The sequence below is a fragment of the Limulus polyphemus genome, unplaced genomic scaffold (assembly GCF_000517525.1).
Source record: "Limulus polyphemus unplaced genomic scaffold, Limulus_polyphemus-2.1.2 Scaffold493, whole genome shotgun sequence".
NCBI classification, from domain to species: Eukaryota; Metazoa; Arthropoda; class Merostomata; order Xiphosura; family Limulidae; genus Limulus; species Limulus polyphemus.
This window is the reverse complement of record NW_013666103.1, coordinates 312609-330787: the sequence shown is the minus strand read 5'-3', so window position 1 is coordinate 330787 and position 18179 is coordinate 312609. Positions and strand designations below refer to the sequence as shown.

The 18179-nt window shown below is 29.8% G+C and overlaps 1 protein-coding gene across 2 annotated transcripts in view; it reads right to left on the bottom strand.

The window, feature by feature from the left end:
• Nucleotides 1–18179, bottom strand: part of LOC106458613 (structural maintenance of chromosomes flexible hinge domain-containing protein 1-like) — a 94280-nt gene that overhangs the window by 46926 nt on the left and 29175 nt on the right. Inside the window, exons 17-28 of one of the 2 annotated variants that reach the window (XM_013918136.2) lie at nt 17577–17687; nt 15779–15856; nt 13405–13521; nt 12610–12754; nt 11248–11347; nt 10638–10710; nt 9348–9481; nt 8711–8857; nt 7774–7936; nt 6875–6942; nt 4480–4625; nt 1242–1373 (exon numbers count right to left, since the gene is read on the bottom strand). In XM_013918136.2, coding sequence (XP_013773590.1) covers nt 1242–1373; nt 4480–4625; nt 6875–6942; nt 7774–7936; nt 8711–8857; nt 9348–9481; nt 10638–10710; nt 11248–11347; nt 12610–12754; nt 13405–13521; nt 15779–15856; nt 17577–17687 — 1414 coding nt within the window. The remainder of the gene's footprint in view (nt 1–1241; nt 1374–4479; nt 4626–6874; nt 6943–7773; nt 7937–8710; nt 8858–9347; nt 9482–10637; nt 10711–11247; nt 11348–12609; nt 12755–13404; nt 13522–15778; nt 15857–17576; nt 17688–18179) is intronic. The other variant, XM_022384887.1, reaches the window with a different exon arrangement.

Sequence of the window (18179 nt, the reverse complement as noted above, 5' to 3'; positions counted from 1 at the left end):
TATATAAAAATATATATGTAGCTTTTTATGTCACTCTAAATATTTTGTACCTTTCATCTGAGAAACATATTTTTTTAATATTGAATATTCTACAACAGTTTTTTTTTAGAAAACAACAAAATTGGTTGTGTCATTTGTTTATAAAATACATGTTTATTTAAAAAAAAACAAGAAACTATGTCAAATATATCAGAGGTGGTCTTTCCATTTTTCAAGGATGAAGTAGAAATAGAAAGGCTTAACTTTCAAAACCCTTGGGCTTGTTTTTATTATTTGCCTACTTTTTATCACAGTTGTTTTCTTAGTGTTACAAGTGTACTTTTCAAAAGTCATGTGTTCCATATCCATGTTTGAAATGACACTTCACATGCCTTTAGTTAAATGTCCCCAATTGTCTTGCATTTTTTAAAAATATATTACTATTGAAATGGAATTATATATGCCTTTAGTGGAATATCTCCAGTATTCTTGTGTTATTTTTTAACCTTTTTTTTAAATAAATATATATCTTAATAGTTTGAAAAATTTTAAGGATAAAAGAAATTATTAGGAAACCAATGTCATGACCCAAAACCATGAGAGCCAACATGGAGAAGTTAACTTGTAAAAGTAAAACGATGTAGCAATGAAATTTACTTGAAGTATTCTAGGTGTGGTTGTGAATGTGATAGTTTAAGTGTAGCGATTAAACTAAAGCGTGGATCGAGGTCGGATGAGGGAAGAACTTATTCTCAATCGATTTAACATACCAGCTGAATCAGAGGTTCATCAACTGATTACTGCACTGATAGTGAAAGAAAAAAAAAATGGCCACAATATAATCATATATAAGAAGCCATTAGTTTCAATATTTTGTAAAACTAATGGCACAGCAAAGCCCAAAGATTCAGTGCTGAAGTTGAAGTAAATGCATTACACAATGATTACCCTAGCAATTCTTAAATAAGATATGCCATTTTTACTATGAAGAATAAATATAAGAAGGATGGTATAATGTCCAGTATGGTACCATCATAGTTTAATTCATATAGATTTCATTATGCCATATTTTAATTTTAGATGTTGTGTCAAGCTTTATTCATAGAGATCTATTGAAATAACCCTAAATCACTGGTTTCTAGAATGACACCCACCTCCCCTATCGAGGTTATGAGTCAAATGCGAGTATCAAGTCTTTTCTATGTTGTAAACAACAAATCATTACAAATTTCCACCAGCACATTAAAAATCTATCATACAATACCTTTTTCACTGCATTTCCATACTTGTCTGCCACTGTGACTAGGATATCGGCCTGAAGAGCTTCACCAATACGGACTTTGCTTGTACCACTGCACGTAGCTTTAAGGTAGGCTGGCTCACCGTGTCTTGGTCTAAAAAAAAAGTAGTTAATTAAAGCACAGCTATAAACAATGTGTGTATATACATACAAAATGTTATGTCTGGATTTTAGACATTCAATAAACTCCACTTTCCATAGAAATTCAAAAACATGTTTGAAATTATAATAATATGCAGTGTATTAAAGGCACACCTATATAATTTTACACATTCTCTTTCAATATGACATATCACAAGCAGCTGAAATGGACTCTGTATTGCTGTGTCTACTTTTACTGGATATAGTGTGCAAAATGACAAAGTTAAAGGTAGCTCAACAAACAATAGTAATAAATAATAACTTCTGATCAGATTTAGAGCAAAACTCAAAACCAAGCTGGCCTTCACTATAAGTAATTAAGTGAAATATGTTGGAAAGGAAACACAGAGTGAAGTAGAAATTTTATTCACTTCTCTTATGTACCCTCTTGTGGATTACTTCGTTGGTTACTGAGGGATGCGTCCTCATGATTGGTTGGTATATCCTGCACACCTCTGCCCTTATCGCTGTACTAATCACCAGTGACCCTGCAGCGTTAGCCAGACTAACAAAGCCTTCTCTGTGGTTAGAGGTGACCTCTGTAGCGATGTATGCAGCTTTAATGGTTCATCTCAATCTCTTATCATAACCCTTATGCAAAGTTTCTACATCTTTCCACTCTGGCAAGTGTTCATGACTGTCTATGTATAACACTAACGAGTTTGATATACAGTGTTTTCTTATGTCATTTATATGTTCATTAATTCTTACATCTACTCCTCGGGAAGTTTCACCACAGTATGAAATGGGACAACAGTTACATGGAATTTTATATGTTTCATTTTTTTCTTTTCTATTATTGTTTTTACATTTCTTGTTCACCAAGTCCCTGGTTAAATATACTTCTGTTTTATTTCTACTTACAAAGATTAAAATGCATTGTTTTATCAGTTGGATATTCTTGCTGTTAACATTATTTTTGGCCATAGCCCCAGTAATATCTCTCAAAGTTTGGCCAGCTTAGGAGATTTAGGTTAATTCAAAATACATATTTCAATCTAACAATGCAAAACAATCTTTATAATAAAAGTATATTACTAATAATAAACAATAAAGAAAAAGCAATGACATTCAGTATACTTACTACTGTATCCAATATTGTTAGTGAAAGTAGAAATAAATAAATAACATAGTACGTTTAGCTTAAAATACACCCAGATGTATAATACATCACAATGGTTTCAAATGAGTAGAAAAAAAATGCCTTTAATTGCCATGTCTGTTAGTCTACTCAGTACCAGTTGTTAAAGTTAAAAATACTTACAAAATGTTGTTTTATTAGCACTAAACTTTTAATAAATTACAACAGTTTTTAATCTTGTTAAACTGAAATTTCGATATATATAGTAGGAAATAAGTCACAATTATTACTTACACATTTTGTGAACACTAAATATTTGGCTTAACCCTCTTGCAATGGGCAGGTCAAAGTGCAAATGTCACGATCTTTTACAGAGTTATAATTAAAAAAAAAAACTTAAACTTCTTTATTATCAATAGAAACGAACAAACTTGGAATCAAATCATAGTTAATAAGTCAAATTTTAATACATATTTTTAGTTCTTAATTTTATAACGAAATATTTAAAAAATCCTTAGTCTCTCCTAGTATAAGAATCATGAAATTTGTTCCCTAGGTCTTCCCCCCTTCTCTAATCTATTTACCACCCCTCTCTGAACTATGCAATTGAATGTAAATTACTCATTATAATATAGATATCACTAAGGCAATGTCTAATTATTATAACCTTTAATCTTATTTATTTGCCATGCCCACCTCTCACATCCTCTCTTTCATAAACTGATAATAATTCTCTCATACATTTTATACTATATTATTCATAACCAATAGAAAAGCAAAGTTTTAATTTATCAAATGATGTATAATGTTATGTTGTTTCATCTTCAGTTTGAAAGTTTTTTTCATGGCATTCAGATCAAGCAGCTAAGGGAATAAATTTAAGCCCCTTTTGGTTTAGTTAGAAAGTCAATTAAATTATAATAATTATAGGACATAGTCTGTTTTGTGTGTGTTATTATTCTGTGTTCTTAAGTGCATTATTTAAATAAATAACAATTTTGCATACTAGTACTATCATTATAAAATAAAGCAGGCTTACATTTTATCAGCAACTGACAGCAAATAACAAGATATCAATGTACCATATTTCTTGATTTTCATGCAAATTCTTTGTTTACGATTATAAAAGTCAATAAAGAGTAAAAATTAGTAACTTATTAGGTAAGATAATAAAAAATAATAAGAATAAAACAAATTCTTTACGATGTATGTTCACAAGCAGTTCGTGCATTATGTCATTTAATACGGTAACATAAACTACACATTCCCCAAGTGATTTACAATTTGTTGGCAGGATTATTAGTTAGACAAAATTAAAAGGGCAATAAAACAATCAAATTAAGTATACACAGGTGTAGAGTATTATGCATTTTAAGCTATTTAGGATAAACAATTCTAGTTTTCTGTTACAATCTGCAATCATTCTAGAAAGAAAAAAAGGGGGGAAATTTAGATTTATTTCATATTTATATGACGATTACAAGGTTGGTTAAATCAACCAAGTGTCTAAAGAGTTATGGTAGAAAGTTTCACTGAAAAAACATTTAATATTTATTTAGGAGGTTTTAGAAGTTATGTAAATGAAATCTGAAAATTTTCAGATGAAGTATTTTTAATATTAACATGAAAATCACTTTACACTTGGAGTAGTCAACACTCTGATTCCATATATTCAGAGACAAACCTTTAATAAAAATATTTAATTAAAAAATCTGATTCTTTTGAATACAAAAAACTTGTAAAGTTTACTGAAAACTTGCCAAATTTCATGAAGATGCACACAAAACATATTACAATTATAGTATGGAAACTCTTATGGATACTTTGTGGTTACAAGGTTGGTCACATTGACCAACCCTGTAAAGAAAGTGTCAAATATATCTTTAAAAATTATTTTATTAAGTATGTAAAGATCTTTTGCATGTATGAAGAAGGGTGAGTAAACATATATTTCTCTCTGATTATCTCAAATGCTTACTTTATGGTGAAAGGGAAGTCAATCACATGATTATCTGACAATGTCACATTACAGTAGAGCAACTGCTTAATTGACTGAGGTGTCTGTATATCAGGTAACTTCCCCTCTAAAAGAATATCACTTGATACACTCTTAGTCCAGTTGACCTTCAGATAAGCAAAAGAAAAAAACCAAATTAAAAGCACCTCTAAATTTAATAAACCCTATGATACGATCATCAAAATAAAAAAAAGAAAGAAAATAACATGCAATGTTCAGTTGACTCTACTAATATTTACAATTAACAATGAATTTTTCCTTAATATATACTTAACCCTATCACCATGGGTATTTTTTACTGTGCATGACACAAGGTTTATTGTCTTACATTCAAAATTTCTTAAACTACTTTTTGTTTATGTTATACCAATTAGTATAGCATAAAATGTTAGCTAATAATCCATATTTTAATAGTATACAAGTTTTAAGTTCTTAATTCTACACAGCAATATTTGGAAAAAATCCTGAATTTTCCCTAGTGTGACACACGTGACACATTTTCTCTAGGCATCTTCTCTTCTCTATTTTATCAACCACCTCTCAAAAAAGTACAAAATTAAACATAAAATTACTCACTATAAAATCGTCATTCCTCAGACAACCATAATTTTTATAGCCTTCAATTCTGTTTGGTTACAGAGCTATCAAATAGAAAATTAGACCCTCCTGCCACACCCACTTGTCACATCCTCTTTTTCAGGATTTTTTAATAAGTTTTCTCTTATGTTTAGTTGTATATTACTTATAACCAATATAAAGCCAAGGTTTTCATCTATCAACTGGTGTACTGTACAACATTGTGTTCTGAACAGATAATCAACAATTTCACTCACTAGCTTGGATGAATTTGTAATGGCTCTTGTTGCATAGTTAGAAAGCCAGAAACACTTTGCGAGTTAAGAGAAATTATCAACTTTTTGCATGTTATTAGTTAATGTTCTTTGGTGCATTATTTAATTAAATGAAAATTATTTAGTGCATTACTACCATTAGTATAAAAAAAGCAGGGTTAGGTATCATTGACAATCTACAGCAAGAAAGACGAAGATTGGTTAAGTATTTTATTTCTGTTTTTCATGTTTATTCTTTTTTATTATCATTAAATAACTAAAATGTAAAAATAGAGATCTCTTTAGGTTAGTTAAGATTAGATTAGGTAAAATAAATAATAATAATAGTAGTAGAAGCTCGTGGGTAATGTAATTCAATAGTGTAATGTGAGCTGCACATTACCCGAGTGAGTTACAACTTATAATGGTGCGGATAGTTGTTAGACACTGTTCAAAGGTCAATAAAACAATAAAATTTAATTATAAACAGATGTATACTGTTACCAACTTAGAGCTACTTAAGAAAAACAAATGTTACAAAGTTTCATGTTACAATTTGAAGTCATTTTAGAAAGAAAAAAGGGTATTTTAGATTTATTTTGATTTTTGTTTTGAGGTTATGAGGTCGGTCAAACTGACCAATCCCATATAGAGATAGGGTAGAGAAAATAACAGATAAAATATAAAGTGTTACTGAAAACAAACGTTTGAAATGTATTTTGAAGATTTTAGGGATTACACAAAGAAAATTTGAGATTTTTGAGATGGGAAAAAGTATTTTTAATCTTAGCATGAAAATCACTTTGCACACGGACTACTCAAAACAAATACTCAATATATTCATGGATAAATCTTTATTTTAGTTTATTAAAAATACTTCACTACAAAATATGATTTTTTTTTGCATGTGAAAGACTTATAATATTACCTGAAAGACTGCCACATTTTGTGAAGATATACACACTATATTGAAAGTTGGAAGTATTAAATCTATAAAGACTTTAAATGAGTGTTTAGGGAGTTAACAAAGTTGGCAGTTATACAGTTTTTTTTTCATTTATAGTCTTCCAATACATAAGATTAATTCAAATGTTTCTTCATACTGAAGCATCCAAAAATACACTTGTGAAATATTTTCCTTTTAGTCATGTAAATGGATTTACGAAGGGCACTATTTACTGCTTTGTTTAACACTTTTTTTTTACTATACTGAATGATTTAGGTTTTGCTTTGTCCAAAGTAAATGTTATTCAACTTCAATACTATCATTAAAGATTTTTTGAAACTTTAGTTCAGATTTTAACTTTTTGCTTTGAAAATTTCACCGAAATTATTACGAGGAATATTGTACTCATTGAGATCAGCAAAGCAAAACTTCATGACTGCATACCAATAGGAAAAGGTAACTTGGCTTATAAAGTTGTGTGAAAATAATTTGAGTTAATGCTCTAGCCCAAGATTCAAATCCCTCAAACATCTAATTCTAAACTATTGTTCAGTAATTTATCTAAAAGCATAACAATTACCTTCATGTTTCCAGCTAGTTTAGGCGTTATATCAATCTCTCTACCAGCTTCATCCAGAATACGATATTCTACAAATATTAAAAAAATATATCTGAACAATTGTCCATTAATACATTTTTTGTTTATCCAACACAGCAAACGTGTTACACAACATTCAAAAAAATTAATATCATTTGTCACTATACAATTAAATACTTGGTATTAAAATGAAATACAAATAATACTGTATTATGTCAAATAGTATTTAGTTACTTGCCTTATTTGATGAGATTTGAACATGCAACTCATGAATTGTGAGTCAAGGGCCCTAACCATCAGGCCATTCTAGGCCAATGCATTATATGATAAATAAAGATTATATAATTCAAGCATCTCCAGATTTCTTAATGAAGAAATGTATGTATGTATATTTTAATAGTTGGCTGGTTCCATCAACTTCCAAGCATGGCACAATTAGCTTTTGTCAGAGCAGCTAGCCTAAGCAAGTTTTACCAAACTAAGTAGTTTTCTTACATCAAATTCATGCCCTAGCTATAATCATTTTGACATATTATGCACACTCCCTTTTTATATCCTTCAGTATTTTAATAATATGGAAATTTTATGAAGTCACATTTATGCTTCTTCCAATGTCACTCAGCTCTAAAATAGGTATATACATTTATGTACACTACCAGTAACTTATTCATTTCCAAAGTTATATTTTATTTCATGATAGAATTACGGTTTACAGTGTAAACTTTTGACAATGCACAGTTTCTTCTGTCAAAAATTCATATTAAAGCAACAATGTACATATGATTAACAATAAAAAATATTACACTTCTGTTTCCATTTTTAACCAAATGTCATCTGTAATGTTAAGAAAGCTCTTCAACACTATTTTGAAACACACGTACCAAGTCCAGAAACAGATTGCCCTGCAACCCATGAAATGTCCTTATCTCGCTCTATATATATAAAGTTCTTATTAGGACCACGGTAGCCTACTACCAGACTGGCAGCATGATGACTAGGATTAACCAAAACCTCACCTTCTACAACACTTATCAATCTGTGATCCTAAGGAAACATAAAGATTTAAATTACTTTAATTTAAAAGTGTATTTAACAATATGAACTCACAAGAACTCTAAAGGTTTGCAAGGATTATCACAATGCCTTTTTTATGTCAAATTAGTATATATATATATATATATATATATATGTTTTGTTTTATGAAACCACCAATAACTTTAACAAACAGCACTATCAGTGTTTACTATGACCAATCACACACACAAACATCCATCAATAAGTAATTTTATAGCTTGCATGAAGATTAGAATCTTTAGACTGCTAATTACATTGGCACCAATACAAAGCACAATAATCTCTCTTCTCAGATGTTAAACCATGTAAGAATACTTCAGTTATAGGATGAAAATCCACAGTATATGAAACAATCACAGAATTTCTACATTAGACATACAAATAAAAATCTCACGCTACTTATTAATTTCAAACATGTATCAACATTTTTAAACTTAGGTGAGAAATGTGGCTAAATCTCAATCAAATATTACGTTTATAGATATTGTAAAAGTCAACTAGAAACAGGAAAAGTAAAACTTGCTCTGTACTTTGTGGCAAGTGGAAAAAGCTAAAATGTTAAAATCTTGCTAATGTAAAAATATATATATTATACCACCCTGACAGGAACACATTTTCACCCTTTATTTCCAAGGTTTTTTTACAGCAAGCTTGTTCATTTCAAATAAATGACAAAAAAACAATTATCTTCACCAACGGGTAAAAAAAAATAATTAATAAATATGTAATATTTCATGCACTTACTGGAACACAAAATCTTGCTTTTAACCGAATGCTTTTTTTGGCATCCACGAGGTTTAAATGGAGAGGTGGTCCTGTGATAACACCTTTTCCTCCAGCAGATAGATCAGTACTGTACACAGGTAGACTGGAATCAGGAGGGCCATGGAACTATTGCATAAAGTACAGACCTTTCTTTCTTATTCATAGACATTTACCCCCCCCCCAAAAAAAAAAATATTAAATGTGTACAGGGAACCTCTTCAAGTTTTCTTTTCATTACTATAAGTATAATGGGGATGTTTTAGGAATACAGATAAAAAGTTACTGGGCTTCCCGTTTATGATCTTGTCCTTAAAAGTTTTAAGTCTTTCTAGGACTAGTTTTATTAATACTACACATTTTTTATTTCTAACCCATTCTTATATGCAACTAACTTCCTGAAAATCTTTTGTATTATTTTCATATATCATGACATGATTCAGCAGAAAATCCAATTCTATCTTTCAATATTAAGTGTATATGATTCAAATATATATATTTTCATACACCAGCATGAAAAAACAAATATGCACACAATTTCTTATTCCAAATTAAATCATTTATTACAAGATACACTTTCAAAATAAACAGTATTTATTAACTTTTCTCTCTTACTTACAGTACACTCCACAGCAAGCCGAGACTCACTAGTGATATTGTCTGCAGCATCTACAGTCATCACTTCAAATGAAGGAGAAGACCCATTCTCTATTTCAAGAGACTTGGGGGATATCTTCAGTTTCTCAGGAACTCCTGGAATAGTCATTTTAATATGTCACAAATTTCCAAAAATAAAATAATATGTGCTTTATACAGACTCTGATAAAAAAAACTATATAATGCATGTATACTGTATGCTACTAGGATTAATGAAAAAAACCTCGAGACAAACAACTGCACATATCTACAATGCTACTCTTTTTTAACCCTTCAACGTGAAAACTACAAACACGGCCACAACGAGGACTGTGACAAAAAATATATAAAGTAAAAACAGATCTTTTATCACGTAAGTAATGACTAAAAGTTCTGCTTTTCTTATAAAATTTTTATTAATATAAATATACTTAACAAAAGCAGAACACTTTTAATTGAAGTAATGACAATAATTTTAATTCTATATAAGGAACATTTTACTTTTGGATCCTACTTAACAAAAACCATTTAATTTTAGAAATACCCCACGGTAGTTCCAAACACTGGTGTACACTGCTGTACAGATACACAAACTATAACCCATTTATTAAGTTTATCGTAAGTAGATGAAATATTCCTACCCCTTAACTTAATAACAGACGAATTGCAGACACCCAAAACTCACATGAAGGATGCTAGATATACAACATTATGCAATATATCTATTATTACCTAATGGGTTTCAGACACCCCACCTTGGCAGAAAGTAGTTTAGACTTTACAGAAGAAACATCATGCAATGTTATCTAACTGTGGTCAACCAGTTTCAAACACCCATCTTCATAGAAAGTGGCTTAGAAATATAGAAAGATTATCATGTAATGTATCTAATTATGATTTCTAGACCAGTTTTAAACCACCATCTTGACATATCTTTACACCACAATTTATATTAAAGTTTTAAATTAACATGTGAAACAAGCGAAAAATGAAATCATTTTTATGAAAATGCATATAATCTATTCTAGTAGAATAGTACTGAGTAGATCTCTCAAAAGTGGACTCATGATATGGAGAAGTTTTTACTTTCCCATAACAAAATGTATTGTAGTTTTATGACAAAATTTCAGTTAGCAGGTATTGTCTCGCATCATAAAACAGCTGAATGTCGTTTTCTTAAACACAGAGCTCAGAAATGTTCCATAAATAAAAAGTTTTTATTTATTTCTACAGATACCTTTTGTACATATAATAAAAATTAAACCAATGTTACCTGGATGCAGCCGAATTTTTAAGGTTTGTATCGGCTCTTCCAAGGTAGGAATTTTCACAGCGAGCTGAAAGCTCTATAAAAATATACAAGAGAGTTAACATTTTCCCATAAGTTGAATAAACTAACTTAACATTGTACTGACCATAAGTTTGAAGTATAGTATTAATAACAACTACCACCACAAAGAAATGTATTACACCAACATGAATCTATATTATTATTTTCTTAGATGTTCAATTATCACTCTTTAGTCAAGCACAAGATTTACACTTCTAGCAAAAGTACATATTTTACAGTTTTTATTAAATAAATCACTACTTTGGAAAGCATGGGAGCAGTACAATACCAACAGAAATATAAAATAAAATATGAAATTAACAATTATAGGTCACATTTATGTAGAACAAAACAATTCGATCATTCATTTTTAAAATTTGAGCAATCATGGTCATGCTTAAACTATACCAACATGAAATATGAATCCAAGCACCATTTCTGTGTCTATCTAACGTTTAATTTTTTTTAGAACTAATGAAACACTACCGTTAATAAACTGTGTTAGCTAATTAATAAGTCTAGACCGAAGAACAGAATAACAGCTACACACTACCTTTCCACTAGAATTTTCCACTGTTCCCTTTGCTTTTATTCCTTTTATGATGAGGGAGTTACCCTTGACTTGTAAATCTTCATACTTAAGTTCCACACCACTAAAATTACAAAAAGTGGTTCTGAATATACTCTTACAATGAACATATCCCCGAGATAAAAATATAAAAACAAATACTACAGATAAAAAAAATGGCAAAAATATTTTCAAACAACAATTGTACAAAACAAAAATCTCATAACCTTATGACAAAAACTTTAAATAGTTTTAGCCATAATGATAATTCAAATGAACTCACTGAAAGCTAAAGGTTATAATGACACATTACAAATAGTATAACCTCTTTTGTGAGAGGTTTGTGTTACATCTTTTCAATCCTTAGCATCTTAAGCCACTAAATCTTGTTAATATATTCAAGGGTTAGGACTGAATGAATTAAAAAATTAAACCCAAGATCTTTAGATATCCTTATCTGCTACAACTGTTTAGCTATTTTAAGAGTCGAATTTTCTATTTTACAGATGTGTAAACAAATAAGATTGAAGGCTATAAAAATAATGCTTTGCCTGAGTAATAACAATATTGTAATGAGTAATTTACGTTAAATTTCATACTTCTTGGAGATAAATAAATAAAAGAAGAATAGAAGAAATTGAAGATTTTTTTTGTAATATTGATTTATCAAATTAAAACTTGTTTAATATCAAAATAGTATTTATTAGCTACATTTTATGCCAAACTTATTTGCATACCATGATAATAAATAATTTAACTAAATTTTGAATGTAATTCAGTAAAACCTCGTGACATGCACAGAAAAGGGTACTCGTATGGAAATAATTGGGTATGTGTTCGTGGATGATAGCCTCCACATAACAGTGGAAGATCAATGAAAAGTTTTCCAAGATGTATGGTCTCAGACTGAACTCTCCATCCTTCACAGATGCATGGTGCAAAGGATATTGTAATGTTGGGCAACAGCACATAATCATGACCATCAAACTGAATATGACAGATGATAGAGGAAGTAGTAGAGGACTTCTCACACCCTTCTTATAACCCTTAAAATATGTTCCATGTTGCTACTTTATATTTTTTAATTAAATTAAAATTAAATTTAACAACATTTGTTAACAGGGTATACATATTTAAATTTTTCAAAATAAGCACAACTCCTTTTATGAAATGCCACAAACCAATGCAAAATAAACTGATGACCTAACAACAGGACATGCCAATAAAACAGCCTTTTCTCACATTTTTTTTATCTCAGAATCCTCGATAATTTTGTTATAAATGAAACTTATTATCAAATAAAATGACACACTAAATTTTTGTATATTTTACAACCATTTTACTTACACAGCTTCAATCTGAGGTTTTAGATCTGCTTTAGGTTTCGTTGGGTTACCAAACTTATCATAGAATTCTAATGGTATCTGGAAAGGAAGACCTACACGAAATGGGCCATCTAATAGACCAACTGTAAATTTTTCTGGTTCAGCCTCTGTGGGATAGAGAAGTTAATTTATTAATTCTATTCACCGAATGCATTTATTTCGAAATATTATGATTAATTACAAAAACAACTTTTATATTCTAAAAATATTTCGTAAATGGTACATAATATTTCACATTCCGTAAAAAAAAAATTGAAATAACATTAATTTAAGTTATCACTTAGTGAATTTTTATATTCAGTTCAGTAGAAACTTGAAAAGGAATTTTTTTTAACTTGTTAAAAAATGCCTAAAATATGTGAAATCTTCAAAGCTGTTAAAATAATTTTAGTTTAAATTTAATAGGGTATTAAATATTTCATAAAATGTATCAAAAGAAAGACTTCAATTTTTATTACATTAATTTATGGAGAGAAAAAGTATGATACATTATTAAAAATTTGGATAAAATAAACAGGAATATATTAATTACAGCTAAGTAATTATACTGATATTAGTGAAAGAGTGTATCAAGTTATAGTTGTGAGCTCACATTACATTATCAATAAAACAAGATATTTCTTCTAACTACACAATTGTACTCAAATTACACAGTTAAGATGCTTAAGCTTACAATCAGTAAATACTTAAAAAACTTTTTGAACAATAAATAATTAAAAAATTCAACATATAATATTAAATCACATACGATGAATACCTATTACAGTAAACCTGATTTTATAAGAGGGAAGCTCCTTTCTTGACCCAAGGGTAGTATCTCCATTCAGCATGACTTGTAAAGACAGGGTATGCGGACCCAGGTTTTGGATGACATCTTAAAGAAAAAAAATAAGATCAACCTATATCAGGGGGAAAAAACACTTGAATTTTTATACACTTTACTAAAATTAATGAGAAAAATATAAAATTAACTAATTGACTATAATTTAATTTCAGAACATAGAAAAATATGAATCATAAAATTAACTAGAAATGGCAAAAGCCTATTATAACTCAAATTCAACACAACACATGTGCAAAAAAATACTTTAAAAATTATGTTTGTGTACAAAAGTGAGAGTTGTGTTATTTAGCCAAATTTGTCATTAATCATTGTGATAACCTTATGTAAGTTTATTTCAAAATAATTAACCCAATTTCTACACCTTGATTAAGTTTAGCTCATAGATCCAAGAAATACAACTTAACCTGGTATCACTTTTACCATTGCATTTGGATTCTTGTTGATCTTTACTTACAGCTATATCTCGTAGCTTAAAACTTGTCCACATTTGAAAACATTTACCATTAATCTGACCTCTTTCAACAACAACAAAATAAACTGAATCAATAACAATTAAAAATATTTTTTCAGCCCTTCTGCAGGTTACAAAGACCATGACACAATTTTCTACATCAAGACCAGAATGCCATATAATTAAAGCAAACTAATAGTGATAAAACACATTAAGTGTTACCTTCTTTCCATATTTGTATCATTTTGCTTGTAATTTTCATGAATATTTCTAGAAAACTGCTTTTCTGACAAATGTTTTATATGAATAAATCAAGTCAAGATTCAACTCATTTTGATATAAAATAAAAATCATATTATCATAGCTTTCTTCTTAATATTACAAGCCTAGAAACTAAATTCAAGGAGAAGCTCCATCAAAACTTGTCTGATGGATAATCGTTCCGAAATAGGCAAACTAAATGTATATATCATAAAAAAAAAGGTTTTTAGTTTAATTAATTGAATACAATTTAATTTCAAATTGAAGTTTTGTTTCTTCTAATTCTTAAAATTTCCACATTTAAAAAGCAAAATCATAACCATTAAATATCCAAATAAGATTGTTTGTTTGTTATGGATTTTGCGCAAAGCTACATGAAGGCTAGCCATCCCTAATTCAGCAGTGTAAGAATAGAGGGAAAGCAGCTAGTCATCACCACCCACTGTCAACTTATGGGCTACTCTTTTACCAACGACTAGTGGAATTGACTCCCATCACATTATAATACCTCCATGGCTGAAAGGGTGAGCAAGTTTGGTTTGACAGGGATTTGAACCCGTGACCCGCAGATTGTGAGTCAAGTGCCCTAACCACCTGGCCATGCCAGGCCTCCAAACAAGATTGCATTTGAAAAAAAACAACTAAAAAGACTTTTAGTTAACAAGTTTGGAGGTGCATAAGCAACATAATGATTGGTGTTAGTTTTAACATTTGCCTAAGAGTTTAACTTCAGCAGCTACAACCATAAATCCACAACAGTTTTTTTTTTTTTTACAAACAAAAGGTTTCACCCCTTGCCTATTTGGGTAATCATGACCTTTATGTAAAACCTAAGATCCAAGGAACATTCTCCCAGACAAAGTCAACTATGCTTTGCACATAATGTACAATATCCATGATAAAAACTTGACAGACTGCAGTCTCGTATGATTTTAATGACAGATATTCATAGGCCTAATAGTTTCATTACTTTGCCAGTTTTTGGTGTTTATGATTGTATGTGTATATATATAAATATATATATCACATTTCAAATAGATTTTTTCCTGCCATCATGGTCCACTCAACCTGATGATATGTATCCCTGGTTACTTATAATATAAATGATACATATAGTTAGCTTGAACACTAACTATAGTTTTCTGGTTTAATGATTTATGACATTAAGTACTTCTAGTGTTTTTGTTATACAGGATTCTCTTCATTAATTTATGTTACTTTTGAAATAACTTTTAGTTCTGATTCATACATTTGATCAAGAAACACTTAATAATCACCATGGAACTACTATATGACAAACACACAAATACAAGAAAAGCTGGCTTATACTATTTGTCATCAATTTTAAGAGGCATGCATGAAGTTTACATTACTATAGTCAAAGCTCATTGGGTAAACAGACTGAATTATCTGTTTATGTCATGTTTAGTAGGTCATGATAAATACATAACATCAAGTTGATGTGTTTAAAATTATTTTAATTGTAAAATACTTAAAGAAAATAATCGGATCAAATTATAGTACTGAAATTACATTATTGGCATTACAAACCAATATCAAAACTGGCATACCAACCCATTTTTAGGAACCAGTAAGGCCAGTTCTTAGCATGCTGGCCGATATGATGAGCTAGAACAACATCCTTCTTCTGAGCTACAAGAAGACAAAAATCAGAGTTAAATCAAACCACTCCTAATTTGATTTATAAATCAAGCATTATTTCTATTTAGAGAGGAAATAAAATTTCCAATAAATCTCTAAAGCCTAAATTTTTATCTCTAACTGATAGTTACTATTTTATCAACAACAGCACAGATAAAACATATGTGTTTATTTCAACAATGATAAATATAAACTCCACCATGAACAAAATCTACAAAATGGTTTTATATCAAATATTTTTACAGAGGTCTAGAAAACGACTCCATATCGGCTATCACGTTTTCAGCACCATAATCTGTACTATGTAATGGTTTCTGTCTGTAAGTCTGTTTGCTTGTTCCTGATGAAAATTTTCCAACTTCCTGACCTTTAATAGACACGAAACCTTCAAGGGATCTTAGGTATGTCCCAATTTGATTCTAAAACCCCATATTTTTTTTATTTTCCAATTTTTATGAGTATCATAGCCATTTCAAATTTCGTCCTTGCTGCTGCCTTAGCGCTGGCAAATGATGTTGCATACCATTTTGCCATCTACGTGAAGCCAGTAAAATACATCCCACATCTGGCACAGGTACTTTTTAGAACATATAGAACATTCTCTTTAATTAAACAAAACAATAATGGTGTTTCAACAAGCCCTAGCTTCTTCCAGCACATAGTGGAGTTTGTAACTTTGGTTAAGCACCATGCTGTTACCTAGAATTACATTTGATGGAGTCAAACTGGGGATTTATAGTTTGAGTAAATAATGTCTACAGTATCTCCAACCTTGTTTCCTTACTTTTTCACAATCCCTATTTGCAGATTTTTAAATTCTAAATTTTTTTATTTTTCTTGTTTCCTGGATTTTTTATTTCGAGCTATAGGCAAAGGATTACGTGTTATGGTAGCTAACTTTATACATTGTGATGATAATAAACACAGCTAGTAGCTAGCTGATACGGTTTTCACTTCATACGCAATATAGGGTTTGGCTCCCTAAAGGCACCAATTGTATAATGTACAAAGCACTGAGTATCTAAATGTTTCAGTCATCTAATGTTGATCTATCACTGGCTGTTAATTTCTGTTTCACCCTGAACTTAAGCTATTTAAAGGAACACCAGATATCTGTAACAAAGCTAACTTCAAAGGGCAATGATAACATCGTTTTCATTAGAGTTATGTTGTTTTTTAGCTTATGTAAAATATAGAAGAAACAAATCGACTTTTGAATACCCTTACAGCCTTTGCAGTACCTTATTTAGTATTCTACAAAAGGTTTGGGTGCAATACACAAAGCAGTTTTTGTTGTAGACTGGCAAGAGAATAAGAATAATTATAAACAGCCCATTTTGAGCAGATTTTATTTCCCTTGCAAGTCTAACATGCATGCTTTTTTTGTGCATTTTTATAAGTGTACAGCCTTAGCAGTTAATAGTAAAGGTTTTAAAGTGTTGTTTGAACTGAATCTTTAATGTTTAAGGTGCTTTTTGTCTGAACATTCCATTATGGTTTTGTGGCAACATGAAGCATTTCATAGACCTTCAGATTCATAGTCCATCACACTAACCACTAAGCCACCACAGAAGTTCATGAAAATGTTTTACATATATGATGAGTTAAAAAATTATTTATCTAATAATATACAAGATTGCTGTATGTCAAAAAAAAATTCAATTAAAGCTACAGACAATGTGTGTGTGTTTTTGTATGCACTAAAACTCACAATGCCATAGCACCTGCAGTTCAACAAGTAGTTTTTTCTGATTACAGGTTGATCCTGGAAGTTTACTGATTGATTCTCCACGTTTGTTTAATACTTCTGCTTTGATAGGACCTGCAAGTATAAAAATAGACATTAATAACTTATTCTTATAAGAATGTGGTTAACATGAATATTGGCCAATTCGACCAACCTCATAACCACAAAAAAAAATAAAAATAGAAATAAATCTAAATTACCCTTTTTTTCTTTCAAGAATGATTTCAAATTTTAATATGAAACTACATTTGATTATCCTAAGTAGCTGTAAGTCCATAACAGTACACATCTATTTATAATTAAATGTTATTGTTTTATTGCCCTTTGAACTGTATCTAACCACAATCCATGGCATATAAGTTGTAAATCACTAGGGGAACGTGCAGCTCACGTTATGCTAATGAATTACATTACCCACGAGCTACTGCAAGTTGTTCACGTGTTTGCTCATGAAACATTTATATTATATTAGTATTATTATTTATTTTACCTAATATAATCTTAACTAACCTAAAAAGATACCTATTTTTATATTTTAGTTACTTTTATAATTATACATAAAGAATA